Below are 13389 nucleotides of genomic sequence, written 5' to 3' on the forward strand. Positions count from 1 at the left end.
TTCAAATCATCGGACAAATTTTTTTTAAAAAAAGTTTCCAAACAAAAAGTTTCTTAAAGTAGATTTCCATGTGAAAGATTTTATATTCAGTGACAGTTGGTCACACAGAGTGACAGTTGCACACACAGTAATTAATTAAATACAAGATTCATCTGAGTCCTGTTTGCTTTTTAAATAGTTTTTTTTCCTTTAAAATATATCATTAAAGAAAAGTCAGTGGACCAAGTCTTGTGCTGTTACGCAGTTGCAGATCTGGAATAACTCCATTGTCTTTAATGGCGTTATGCTACATTTATGCCAGTGTAACAGACCAGATTTGATTATCATATGACTACCACGTAATGCCCAGTCTAGCAAAGTTGCTCATTTTCCTAGAGGCATCCTCTTCATACATAGAGTATGTCTACTGCTTGAAACAGTATAAATGTCAGAGCTACTGTAGGAGGTAACTATTTTAGATAGTTCTGCTCAAACAAATCCTTGAATGCAATGTCTGAGAGTGGGTTTAATTAAATAAACATCTGGTTTTCTATAGCGCCTAAGAATAAAGAGGCAAATGTGTTGGAGGTTTCTTACCAGAAGGAAATGTTTAACACATTGCTTGGCTTTTTCTGAGAAGAAAAAATATTTTTAGAACCCAAGGATGAAAGCATGACTTAAATTCCCATACAAGTGTCATAAAGCTAAGCTTGTGTTTATGATAAAAATAGAGATGTATGGAAAAACAGAACATCTGCTTCAAGAAAGAAGATTCTTAATACAATTACTTTTTCACTTAATATCCTAGATTGTTAAATATATTGTCTTAAACATAACATAAGAACGGTCGTACTGGGTCAGACCAAAGGTCCATCTAGCCCAGTATTCTGTCTACCGACAGTAGCCAATGCCAGGTGCCCCAGAGGGAGTGAACCTAACAGGTAATGATCAAGTGATCTCTCTCCTGCCATCCATCTCCATCCTCTGACGAACAGAGGCTAGGGACACCATTCCTTACCCATCCTAGCTAATAGCCATTAATGGATTTAACCTCCATGAATTTACCCAGTTCTCTTTTAAACACTGTTATTGTCCTAGCCTTCACAATCTCCTCAGGTAAGGAGTTCCATAGGTGCGCTGTGTGAAGAAGAACTTCCTTTTATTTGTTTTAAACCTGCTGCCCATTAATTTCCTTTGGTGGCCCCTAGTTCTTGTACTATGGGAATAAGTAAATAACTTTTCCTTATCTACTTTCTCCACATCACTCATGATTTTATATACCTCTATCATATCCCCCCCTTAGTCTCCTCATTTCCAAGCTGAAAAGTCCTAGCCTCTTTAATATCTCCTCATATGGGACCCGTTCCAAACCCCTAATCATTTTAGTTGCCCTTCTCTGAACCTTTTCTAATGCCAGTATATCTTTTTTGAGATGAGGAGACCACATCCGTACACAGTATTCAAGATGTGGGCATACCATCTATTTATATAAGGGCAATAATATATTCTCCATCTTATTCTCTATCCCATTTTTAATGATTCCTAACATCCTGTTTGCTTTTTTGACTGCTTAATTAAGAACTTGTATAAGTGGGTGTCTAAACTGGTGGAATGGCTCAGCAATTAAAAACATCTGTCAATAAAATTTGTGCAAAGGTTACAATGAGAGAGAAGAAAACAGGCACACACACAAAACGGTGTTTCATGTAATCAGAACACCAAAAATCCTAACTTGATTTCAACCCAGCTTGGTAACAGTTGAATGGGAAATTCTGCCATCTGTGTCCTGTCACAGGGTCTCTGCTGAGGTTCTGTCTATTGACTTGAATGGAATTGCACTCATTTACACTAGGTGTGAATTTGGCCCAGTATATTTTGGATGAATAACTTTATTTCACAAATAAATATTAAAAACAACAAATACTGATTCTGAACTTTTAGTACTGTATCACAAGTGCTTCATTTAATGCTTGTAAACATTAACTGAAGTACTGTGGTAGTGATGTGTATCAAGGTTGAGAAACTGCAGCCCCATTCTACAGACTAAATATAGACAAAACATAAATCCATGTTTTTCCATGGGAATTCCATTAACAGTGACTTTTCTTATGTTTGATCTTACCCCAAAAATTTGTCCTGAACCTAAATATTTACTAAAACCCTGTCTTGCTGCTTTTGAATTATCTAAATGGGGCAAAAATATTGTTCTAAATTCACCTGAGGAATTTTCCACAAACTTTTTGTGCTTGGACCAATTAAAAATATTGTGATTCTAAAACTTCAAATTTTCCCTATATATAGTCCTTAATGTGGATTAGTATCTTGGTCTTGTTTGAAGTTACTTGCTTTTGAAATAAAAAAGTTATTAATTAATTTGTTGAATTTGCACACCGCGTGCATTATTTTCCTTACTTTTAGGAACATGCATCAGGCTGCCTCGTTCAGGGTGCTTGTAGGTGCAGGTATTTGAAAGAATCTATTTCCATGTAGATAATGAAAAAAAATTATAATTACAATTGATTCTGTTGTTTTCACATCTGTACTTTTTAAGTTTTTACAAAAAGCATTGTTTTGGGAAGAACCATTCTTGTTAGAAATTGCCCTCAACTTTCAGTGGAGGAAGGAATGTTCATACTCTAAGCATCAATACATTGATTTTAAGTTGTTTAAAAAAAAAAAAAACCTAAACCTACAACCCCCTGATAATTAGGAACTGGACAACAAAAAAGCAATCATACTTATCATAGTGAGAAAAGCCTGGAAATACCCAATATATCATAGTTTTAAATATCAAAATATTACAGGTCAGGGATTTAAAATGATACCCATGATCAGATAGATATGGAAATATTAATTTAATTTTAAAAACTTCTTACGGTGGGGGAATGTTTTTTCTGCCAGAGATTTTCAAAGGAGCCTACAGGAATTAGGAGCCCTATTCCCATTGAGTTTCAATAGGAATTGGGTGCCTGCCTCCCTTGGACTCCATTTAAAAATCCCACACTTTGTGAACCATCAGGCACATGCAGGGCTTAGCTCTCTGAGTAGGGAGTCAGACAGCTGCAATTCCCTGATTTACTCAATGTTCATAATGCCCTTCATGTGCCCTCTCTGTCCTTCCCTGCACCATTTGGGGCAATGTATGTCTCTAGTGGGAGGAAGCAGTCTCAACACTCACCTCAAGTGTGGAGACAATAGTTGTCTCTGTACCCGCACAGGGTGCACAAGGGGAGGGAGGCGCCTTTCATTCTTTACCTCTCCCTCCCGTGCATGGATGAAGGTTCTTCTTTGAGTGATTGGATACATCCTTTACAATGTAGGTGTGTGCATATCTCATGCTCTGGTTAGGGTTGCCACCTCTAAGGTACAAAAATCATGGACATCCAGGATGATCCTGAATCCATAAAACTGGACACCAGGTGGCATGTACTGAGCACCCTGACAGATTTCCCAGAACAGATACTTCAAAAAAGTGATGACTGTGGGAAAACTTGGACAGGTGGCAATCCTAGCAGTCATGCCAGAGAATTTTCTCTTGAGGCACCTGTATTGATAGCTGCTCGTGTGCCTTGGCTTCCCCGTGCTCTGAGCTGAGGGTGTGAAGGGTGGAGTTGCCCTGCCTATCTTTAAGTTCCTTTTTATTGTCGGCGGTCAGCATGTTATTGTGCTTTTACAGCCCTCGTTCCACTCTGAGGAAACAAATTATACATAGTTAGTTAATTAGAGTTAGTGGCACTCATTTTCTCTCCTTTGGATGTCTTTATTTTATTTTATTTTGGATAGGCAGGCTTGTCTAGGGATTGTCCGGTAGCAGGGGAGCCTATGCCAAGGTCCCATGGCTTTAAGCCTAGCTCCTGGTATCCCAACACAATGCTTATTAGAGCCCCACACACTTGCCATTTTGAAGTGCCTGAGTGAGAGTCACATTAGAGAAAGGTGTCCAATCTGCCATGAGTTCAAATCAAGAAGAAAGAAGCAAAAGGAAGAGTGCCGTAGCTATATTCTCATGGAGGCTGTTCTTTGCCCAGCATTGGAGCCCACTTGATCAATGGAGGGGAGCTCATTGACTATTCCCTCTAGGAGTGCTCTCCTAACCTTGCCAATTGACAGAGGCTAAAGGAGACCCCCTTCAGCAGAAAGCATTTCTGGATACCCTGTCCTCCAGAAAGCATAAGTGCTCAGAGCACACTCATCCTCTAAAGCCAAAAAGAAAACAGCATAGACTGCTCATTCAAAGTCCTTGGTGCATGACTACTCTGCAGCAGAAGGCCACTTTGATACTGAAGGTAAAGTGCAGCTTTCGGCTCACTACTCCCCAGTACTATTTCACAGTGCTTCTCGTAGGACTGAACTTTTCAGCTCTGGGGCCCACCCTAGGACCATTGAGGCCAGCTACTTCATCAGTAACAATAGAGGATCCATCACCTCTGCTTTCTGCAGGGCAACCATTGATCTTACCCTGATGCCAGAGGTCTACACAGCTGGAAAGGACCTGTCATGCTTCTTGGTACCTCCATCACTGCTGATTCAGGGTGAAGGCCCGTTATTGGTACCATTTAGGGTGACCAGATATCCCGATATTTAGGCGTTTGTCCTGCGTCCCGACTGGTTTTTGGTCGGGATGCAATTAGTCCCGATATTTCGCGGTACTCCTTTTTCTTTTTTTTCTCCACTGGCAGCACTCGGCTTTTTTTTCTCCACCGGTGGACCCCACCCCTCATGTGTCCCGATATTTTCTTCCTCTCATCTGTCACCCTAGTACCATTGCACACAGCACAGACTATGGCATAGGCCTTTGGTCTCAGAACTGGTACCGTCATCCTAGGCCTCTTCAGTGTGACAGTATCTAGAACCCCAATACTTGCTCCATTTCAACACTAGGTACCAATAGCCAGGAAGCCTTCAATGGTACCGCCGGTACCACAGGCTCAACTTAGATTCCAGTCCTAGTCCCTGATGTCTCTTCCTGGAACTGTACCACCCTGGCCTTTGATGGTATTCTTACTCCTCAGTGGAGTCTGAAGTGGGTTCCTATGCCTCCCACTAATCCAGGGTGTCCTCCAAAACTTGTTCCTGCTCTCACAGAAGACAATCTGCAAGGAGCAGATAGGGGACTGGTGGTCTGGCCTCTAGTACTAGATCAGCCTCCTCATTGGCCTTACGGTGCTAAATAAATCAAAAGAATACTGAAAGGTTCCATATTCTGGGTGCATTGTGATAGTGTTCTGTGGAAAAGCTGGATTTGCTTTCTTTGTCACTCTCCAGGGCTTCAGTGAATACAATAACACTTAACAAAAATCACTGACCTACAATTATAGCATCACGGGTTGGATCTTGTCAAATGTTATAAGATAAGCAAGGTTATCCTTGTTTAATGTTCAGATGGAAGATCTCTGAGGGAAAAGGAGTCCATGGAACACTTGTATATTTAATGCAATACGCTGCAGCCATTTTTTCATCTCTATAGGACCTCAGCCAGCAGTTTATGTTTAAAAAGGAAAGGAAAAATAATACCCAGAGTAGTGACATGATGAAAACTACAGTTAATGCAGTGTAAAAATTGAGACTTTAATCAAGTGTCGGGCATTCAGAGTCAAAGTAACCTATACATAAAATAGGGCGTTGGTTTTCATACTGTGGGCACACATCCCTGGGAGGGACATGATGAGGTTATCAGGAGGTGCAGGATGGGGTGCGGGCCTGTAGCTGAGTGTCGGGTCCAAGGCAGGGAATCAGTGAGGAGAGCACACAGGGAGTCCCCAGGGGTCAGTGAGGGAGGGAGAGTGAGGAGCCCCAGTCTGGTCTGTGCCACATTGCCATGGGCTCCTCTGGGGATGGAGCCAGCGGTCCTGCTGCCATCCCAGGTGTGAACCACCTGCTCATTGAGTCACTTTCTTTCTTGGATGGGCAGGAGTTGGGAGGAGGGGCAGCAAAAAAAAGTTTGGTCAATTGGGTCTTTTGGTATATGAACATGGAACAATAAGCTGCATTACAAGAGCCATTTTGAAATTGTTATCATCCCCCCAATAAAAATATGAAAGGAATTTTGCATCAAAATTTTCCACTGAAAAAAACAATAAAAAATTGCTGGAAACTGGTGCTTTTCTGTCTAGCGGCTACAGATGGCACAGCCAGACTGTGTGTAAATGGTTGAAACTTGTCATAGCAGAGACTTGAGTCTGTTCCCAGTTCTGCAGGGGTGACATTGTGCTACTGCTTTTACTTTAACAGTACAATGAGTGAATGATACTTGTCTGCCTCCTAAGATTGTGGTTTGACAGCTTGTCTCCTTGGTGCATTAGTCCGCATAAATGGGGTGTGAATTCTAGTGCTCACTAGTGTTTTGCACATTAACGGGCCCATATGTTCCATAGTGTGCATTAATGTAGTTCCATTTCCAGGGCTGGCTCCAGCTTTTTTGCCGCCCCAAGCAGTGGAAAAAAAAAAGCCACGACTGGCGGCACTTCAGCGGCAGCTCTACAACGACGCTTCATTCCTCGGCGGCAATTCAGCAGCCGGTCCTTCCCTCCGAGAGGGACTGAGGGACCCGGACATGCTGCCCCTTCCCATTGGCTGCCACAAGCACCTGCTTCCTGTGCGGGTGCCTGGAGCTGGCCCTGCCCAATTCAAACGTTTAGTGAATGCCAGCAGGGTATACACAGAGCAGTGCACTGGAAATGTACACCCCTGTAGTAAATACTGTTAAGTACAAAGAATTAACAACAGTTAGAGGAAGAGCTCTGACTAGAACCCCTGATTTCCTCCTGGATCTCAACTCAGAGCATCTTACCTTGGGCCAAAGTGATGGGGTTATGGGGAAACGGTATCCATGACTGCTGCTTCTTTTGCATCCCCCACATAGAATCATAGACTATCAGGGTGGGAAGGGACCTCAGGATGTTATCTAGTCCAACCCCCTGCTCAAAGCAGGACCAATCCCCAACTAAATCATCTCAGCCAAGGCTTTCTCAAGCCGGGCCTTAAAAACCTCTAAGGAAGGAGATTCCACCACCTCCCTAGGTAACCCATTCCAGTGCTTCACCATCCTCCCAGTGAAAAAGTTTTTCCTAATATCCATCCTAAACCTCCCCCACTGCAATTTGAGACCATTACTCCTTGTTCTGTCATCTGGTACCACTAAGAACAGTCTAGATCCATCCTCTTTGGAACCCCCTTTCAGGTAGTTGAAAGCAGCTATCAAATCCCCCCTCATTCGTCTCTTCTGCAGACTAAATAATCCCAGTTCCCTCAGCCTCTCCTCATAAATCATGTGCTCCAGCCCCCTAATCATTTTTGTTGCCCTCCACTGGGCTCTTTCCAACTATAGCTCTGTTCCTATCATGAAGGTAGCTCATAGCACCCTAAGTGCATGCTCAGTGTAACTGGCATGTAGAGAGATCTGTGGTTATAGCATGCTCAGTGCAGACAACATATTCAGAAATTTTAGCAGCAAAGTCTTTAACGAGCTCCATTACATGAGTATATGGTGATTTTCAGGTGTTTATATCTCACCAAAACTGCCTGGATTGTCAGGGGGCAGCAAAAGATAGGCAATCTCCCAGCCAAATGTCAAGTTCCTTTTCTAAAGCATGGAGGTGCTAGAACTCTTCAAACCAACCACTGGAGAACTTTTTAATCATTGGTAAAACTACTTATTTTTCACTAGCCTTAGTTTTGGAACAGCTGACCTATTTTCACTGACAATTGGAATGTGTTAAAACCTTTATTGTCAGCTTTGTCTGTAATTTGTATTTTGATTGTTTTTGTTTTTATTTTTTGAAAGTTTGGTATGAAAGTACATACATTTAACTATTTAAAATACATCTGAACTAATTCACTGACAAATTAGGTTCAGTGGGATAGAATTTATATTGTATGCAGTCTTCTGAAACATAGCCCCTCTAATTTCATTTTTTCATAAGAATTTTATTTTTAAAGTTATTCTTTAGAATACTGACACCATAGTTTAGCTATTTGAAGGTCATTGTTATGGTTTTTATAGCCAACCTAACTCTAACCATTTGGCTAAATTGTCATGTATAGATATGAATATAATTTGGGAGATTTAATAATCCACCAAAAGAAAGAAAGAAAAAAACCCCCAGACCTTGATGGTAACACTGGATTAATGCAAAGTCTTCATTAAATAAACATTTCAAATCAATGTTTAAACTTAAAAGCAAGCTACTATGGGTTTTTCTTGTAATTTTTAAAAAAAGAACTGATGTAATTGAAAATTAATTTGTACAGAAATCTGCATTCTGCTTGGTTTTGCAAACATCATGAATTTGCATGGACTAATCTGCTTCTCTCCATTTGGTTAAGGGGTCCAACATCACAGATACATGCACGGAAATGCTAATGTATGGAGTGTTGCTGAAAATTTCTGCAGGAAATATCCAGGAGCGGGTATTTTTTCTTTTTGACAATCTTTTGGTCTACTGTAAACGAAAACACAGGTAATTTATTAGCTTTTACTGTAGAAATTATTTACATTTTTCCTATATCAGCAAGTACATCATAGTGAGAGACTTTTAAAAAAATTGATATTGCCTAAATAACTACTACAGAGATGGGGGAAACTGTTTTAATTGTGGTATAAGGCACCCAACATTGCAAAGAGAACCATTCAAGAGGACCCCTGTGCCTGCACAGATGCCCTTTACAGAACTGAGGCTTAAGAGTAATATATTTTCAAAAGTGCCTATGGGATTTATAATCCTAACGACCACTTTCAAAAGTGACGTACATTTAAGAGCCTAAATCTCATTGAAAGTCAGTAGAACTGTTAACTATAACCATCCAAGAATATCCAAAGTCGATGGGATTCTGGATATAAATGAATGAATGACTCTAAATGAATAATTTGTAAATAATCTATATTTAAGGTTGTGTGAGAAGTCTTAGAAAATGAGTGAGAGACTTCAACGGTCTATTGTGTTGATTGGGAGTACAATTCCTGTCTGAAAACTGTCAGATATATACTTTTTACACAGAGCTATGAATAGATTTGACTCCTTATTCCTAAAAAAAAATCTGTCTAGTTATTTTCTGAATGTTTGTACAAACTAAGTTATATACTTTATTCATGTTATCATATGTACATTATGCTCTATGATTTATTTATCCCAGAGCATCAGGATAAGATTATATCCCGATGCTATGAAGATCCCTTCACCTGCATTAGTTACAGATTTTGGGAAAGAGGTTCTCTAGGATCTATAGTGGCTTCTACTGGAATAGACCCTTGTGGAGGGCATTGGGTATATTAGGTCTACCAAGGCAGGATGCATCAGTGGTGGAGATCAGCCACAGATTCCTTTGCATTAGGAAGAAATAGGGAGCCACTACAGATCAAAAAGTTGATGGCACCAATTTTGAAGGGAACTTTGTCAGAGTGGCCAGGAAATGCACTGATTCAGCCTTCTCCTATAATGGTTCCCATAAAAGAGCTGCTAGGGAGCTCCCAGCAGGAGTTAAAACAGCTCTCCCCAGGTGAAAAAGGGTGGTAGTGCAAATATTGCCTGTTAATGCAGGGGCTTTTACAGGTGTAAGGAGGTGCACTGGTGCTGGTTTCTTCCTTTCCCAGGAGTGCACAACCCCCATTTCGCCCCAGGCCCTGCCCCCACTCCACCCATTCCCCCAAGGCCTCACCCCTGCTCCACCTCTTCCCATCCCCACTCTACCCCAGGCCCTGCCTCCACACCTCCCCCAATGCCAGTGCCTTCTGCACGCCACTGAACAGTTGATCACTGGCAGGCAAGAGGTGCTGGGAGGGAGGGAGGGAGAGGAGCTGATCAGTGTGGCTGCCAGCGAGCGGGAGGCACTGGGTGTAGGGAGAGCAGCTGATCTGCAGGGCTGCTGAAGGATGCTGAGCACCCACCAATTTTTTTCTTTAGTGCTCCAGCCCCGGAGCATCCATGGAGTCAGCACGTATGAGGAGGTGTAATTTATATCTTGCTGCAGAACTCTAATGAGGAAAACAGGAAATCTGGGTAAAGGAAAGGGATTGTTAATAAGATGAAGGTTTATAAATGAATGTTGACATGGAAATTAGATACACAAACTTATAAATATTTTGTTACACTATAACAATAACGATAAAAATAATATCGAGCCCTTGTCCTTAGATCACAAAGAACTTTACAAAGGAGGTCAGTATGATTGCCCCTATTTTACAACTGGGGAAACTGAGGCACAGAGCAGGGAAATGACTTGCCTAAGGTCACCCAGTATGCCAGTGGCAGAGCCAGGAATAGAACCAAGGTCTCCTAAATTCCAATCCAGTGCTATAGCCATTAGGCCACACTGCCTTGTCTGTAGTCACTTGTGTGATCAGATATAGAGAAAACTATAATTCAATGAGAACAAATTAAATCCTAGTTAGTGTGATACGAGGCTTGAGATTTTAGTTTCACAGAAGTCAGGGGATTCCTGGTTAAGGTTCCTTTAAGAACTTTTACTCAGCCCCATAAGTGTGTTTACAGTCTGTTGTGTGAGGGGAACAGGCATCTAGGTGAATGGCTAAGATGAGTTATTGTTGGAGGAAAAGGTGCCCATCCTGGATAAAATATTGAAATTCCATGTTGAAGCTGTAAGCATTTGATCTATGACTGTAAAGTCTTAAGATTCTTCCTTCTCCTTTCTTCCCCCTTATTTCCTTTCCCATCCCCAAAGATAGATGCCTGTTTAGAATGTTTTTAACTTAGCCAATATATATATTTCATCACTATGGCTCTGATTCTAGAAAGCATCTCTGTTCAGGATACTACTTGAGCGCATGCTTATATGTTCTTCACTCTCATTGAAGTCAATGGAACTATGCTTAATGTTAGCATGTACTTAAGAGCTTCTCTGAATGGGGGCCTAACATTGCTAAATCAAATATCACCAATACAAATGTAGGTGACCAAAATTAAAGAAAGAAGGGTGAAATCCAGACCTCATTAAAGTCAATGCTGTTTTTTAATTGCTATAATTTCTATAAAAACAATATGTGTACCAACTGGAACTCGTAGCTCATACTGCTTCATCTCTGCTGTGTTCCCTGGCCTTTTCATAGAATCATAGAATATCAGGGCTGGAAGGAGGTCATCTCGTCCAACCCCCTGCTCAAAGCAGGACCAATCCCCAAAGCAGGATTATGTCACTCTCTTTTAATACTGAAGCAAGAAAAAATTTGTTGTCAGTATGCCTGTTTTATGTTTGATAAAAATGTAATAACTAAACTGTTGTTCAGATAAGGATTATTCAGTGAGCATACGGGAAAGAAAACTTCCCTGTAAGTATAAGGGATCATTCAAGTTAATGCAGGTGGATATACTTGGAGTATCCTATCTCAATCAGTGCTTAAGAAGTTAAAGAAAATAACTTACTGTGCATATTCAGCACACGGTTATCACAATCATAAGATATGCTGTGCTTTAAGGCATTTGCTTTTGAAATAAAGTGGAACATATTCTTCACCCAGAGCTCCCTACATGGCATATTGGAAGTTTAGAAAAGAAATTGGTCTTAGAGATATCTGAGAGCCAAGAGCCTCAGAACATTTCCTAACAGTTCCAAAAAACTTCTTGTTCTGATAACTCGATAGTGAATGCAACATGCACCAGTGTTTATCAGACATTCCAGAATGATTCTCTCCTAGAAGCATGAGAGGCTTCAGCCCGAAAGGTAGTTAATCAGCAAACTAGAAGTGACTGATAAAAGAGTATCAGGGGGTAGCCGTGTTAGTGTGTATCCACAAAAACAAGAAGAAGTCTGGTGGCACCTTAAAGACTAACAGATTTATTTGGGCATAAGCTTTCATGAGTAAAAAACCCACTTCTTTAGATACCCACGAAAGCTTATGCCCAAATAAATCTGTTAGTCTTTAAGGTGCCACCAGACTCCTTGATAAAAGAAGTTTAGAATGAAAATGCTGTGTGTGTATAGAGGGGGAGGAGGTGTCATCCTAACTGAACCTTCTCCACTTTCCCCACTGTACTAATGCTATCTAAACTATATTATGAGTTAACTATAATTTTATATCAGCTCTATAAGAGATGTAAGTTCTTTGTGACAGGGTCCATTCTGATTTCTACAGCACCAGTACAATTGGACCTTGATTCTTATAGCAGCCATTAGATGCTACTGAAATACATAAAAATAATAGTAGTTTTGGTGCAGAAACAATGTATAGTATGGTGTTTGGATAATGTTCTTATGCTTTTTCTCTTACAAGACGATTGAAGAACAGCAAAGCCTCTACTGATGGCCATCGGTATCTTTTTCGAGGCAGAATAAACACAGAGGTAATGGAAGTGGAGAACGTAGATGATGGCACAGGTGAGTACATTTACAGTGATCAGTTATAACATAAAGAAACTCATCTTGTAAGGTGCTGAGCATCTCCTGTGGAGTGTTAAGCAGTCTCAAGAGCCATTGATTCCTGAGGGAGTGGAGAGTGCTCAGCACATTGCAGTATCAGATTTAAAGGAAATAATAAAGATCTCACTTTATAGAAGCAGATAGTGCCACTAAAACTGTGCTTCTGTGACACATCATTGATTTCAAACATTATGAGCTGGGCAGTTACTGTTCTAGGGCGGGTCTTCACTATGGAGAGATCAACGCCCCTGCAGTCGATGAAGCAGGGGTCAATTTAGCGGGTCTAGTGAAGACCTAATAAATGGACAGCAGAGCGGTCTCCGGTTGACCCTAGTACTCCAGCTCTCTCAGAAGAGTAAGGGAAATCAACCGAAGAGCATTTCCCATTGACACAGCAGCACAGTAAAGACACTGGGATAAGTTGACCTAAGCTATGTCGACTCCAGTTACATTATTCACATAGCTGGAGTAGTGAAACTTAGGTCGACTTACCCTGAAAGTGAAGACAAGCCCCTAGTCAATCAGTCACAGCTGACTGATTTAAACTGGTGGCAGAGTTATGATGAAATGCTAAAGTGATCTTTATTGTCTTGACTGAACTGGTGCTTTAAATTTCACTTTATAACATCCAGGACGCTTACATGGGAGATTCCTGTTCCTGTTGCGTCTTTTAGAACATTATCTTATTTGCTTTTATATGCTATAATTGCAACACAATAAGTTTAAAAAGAGGAAAAGGAAAAAAGATATTTTATTCCTTTACAATTTTAATGCATAGAACTGGTCATAATTTTCTTGTTTTTTATTTAAAGACACACACCTACACACATGCCACACACCCTGGAAAGTGAAAACTGAAAACATTTTGTAAAAATGTTTGGGTTTCAGTTAAAATTTTCCAGATTTTTGGAAGCCAAACATTTTTACCAACACGACATGTTTTTGGTTTTCAGTATAAAAAAAATGAAATATTTTGGAGGATTGTTTTTTCAGTTTGGGGTTTCTGCCTCACACGCTGCAGCACATAGAAGGAGGAGAGGG

At 40.7% G+C, this 13389-nt stretch overlaps 1 protein-coding gene across 5 annotated transcripts in view; it reads left to right on the plus strand.

Moving 5' to 3' along the window:
• PREX2 (phosphatidylinositol-3,4,5-trisphosphate dependent Rac exchange factor 2) overlaps positions 1-13389 on the plus strand; it is a 290193-nt gene that overhangs the window by 96959 nt on the left and 179845 nt on the right. For all 5 annotated transcript variants that reach the window (XM_039522705.1, XM_039522703.1, XM_039522702.1 and 2 more), the window contains 2 exons: positions 8305-8438; positions 12203-12306. In XM_039522705.1, coding sequence (XP_039378639.1) covers positions 8305-8438; positions 12203-12306 — 238 coding nt within the window. The remainder of the gene's footprint in view (positions 1-8304; positions 8439-12202; positions 12307-13389) is intronic.

The sequence above is a fragment of the Mauremys reevesii genome, linkage group 2, assembly GCF_016161935.1.
Source record: "Mauremys reevesii isolate NIE-2019 linkage group 2, ASM1616193v1, whole genome shotgun sequence".
Lineage (NCBI taxonomy): Eukaryota > Metazoa > Chordata > Testudines > Geoemydidae > Mauremys > Mauremys reevesii.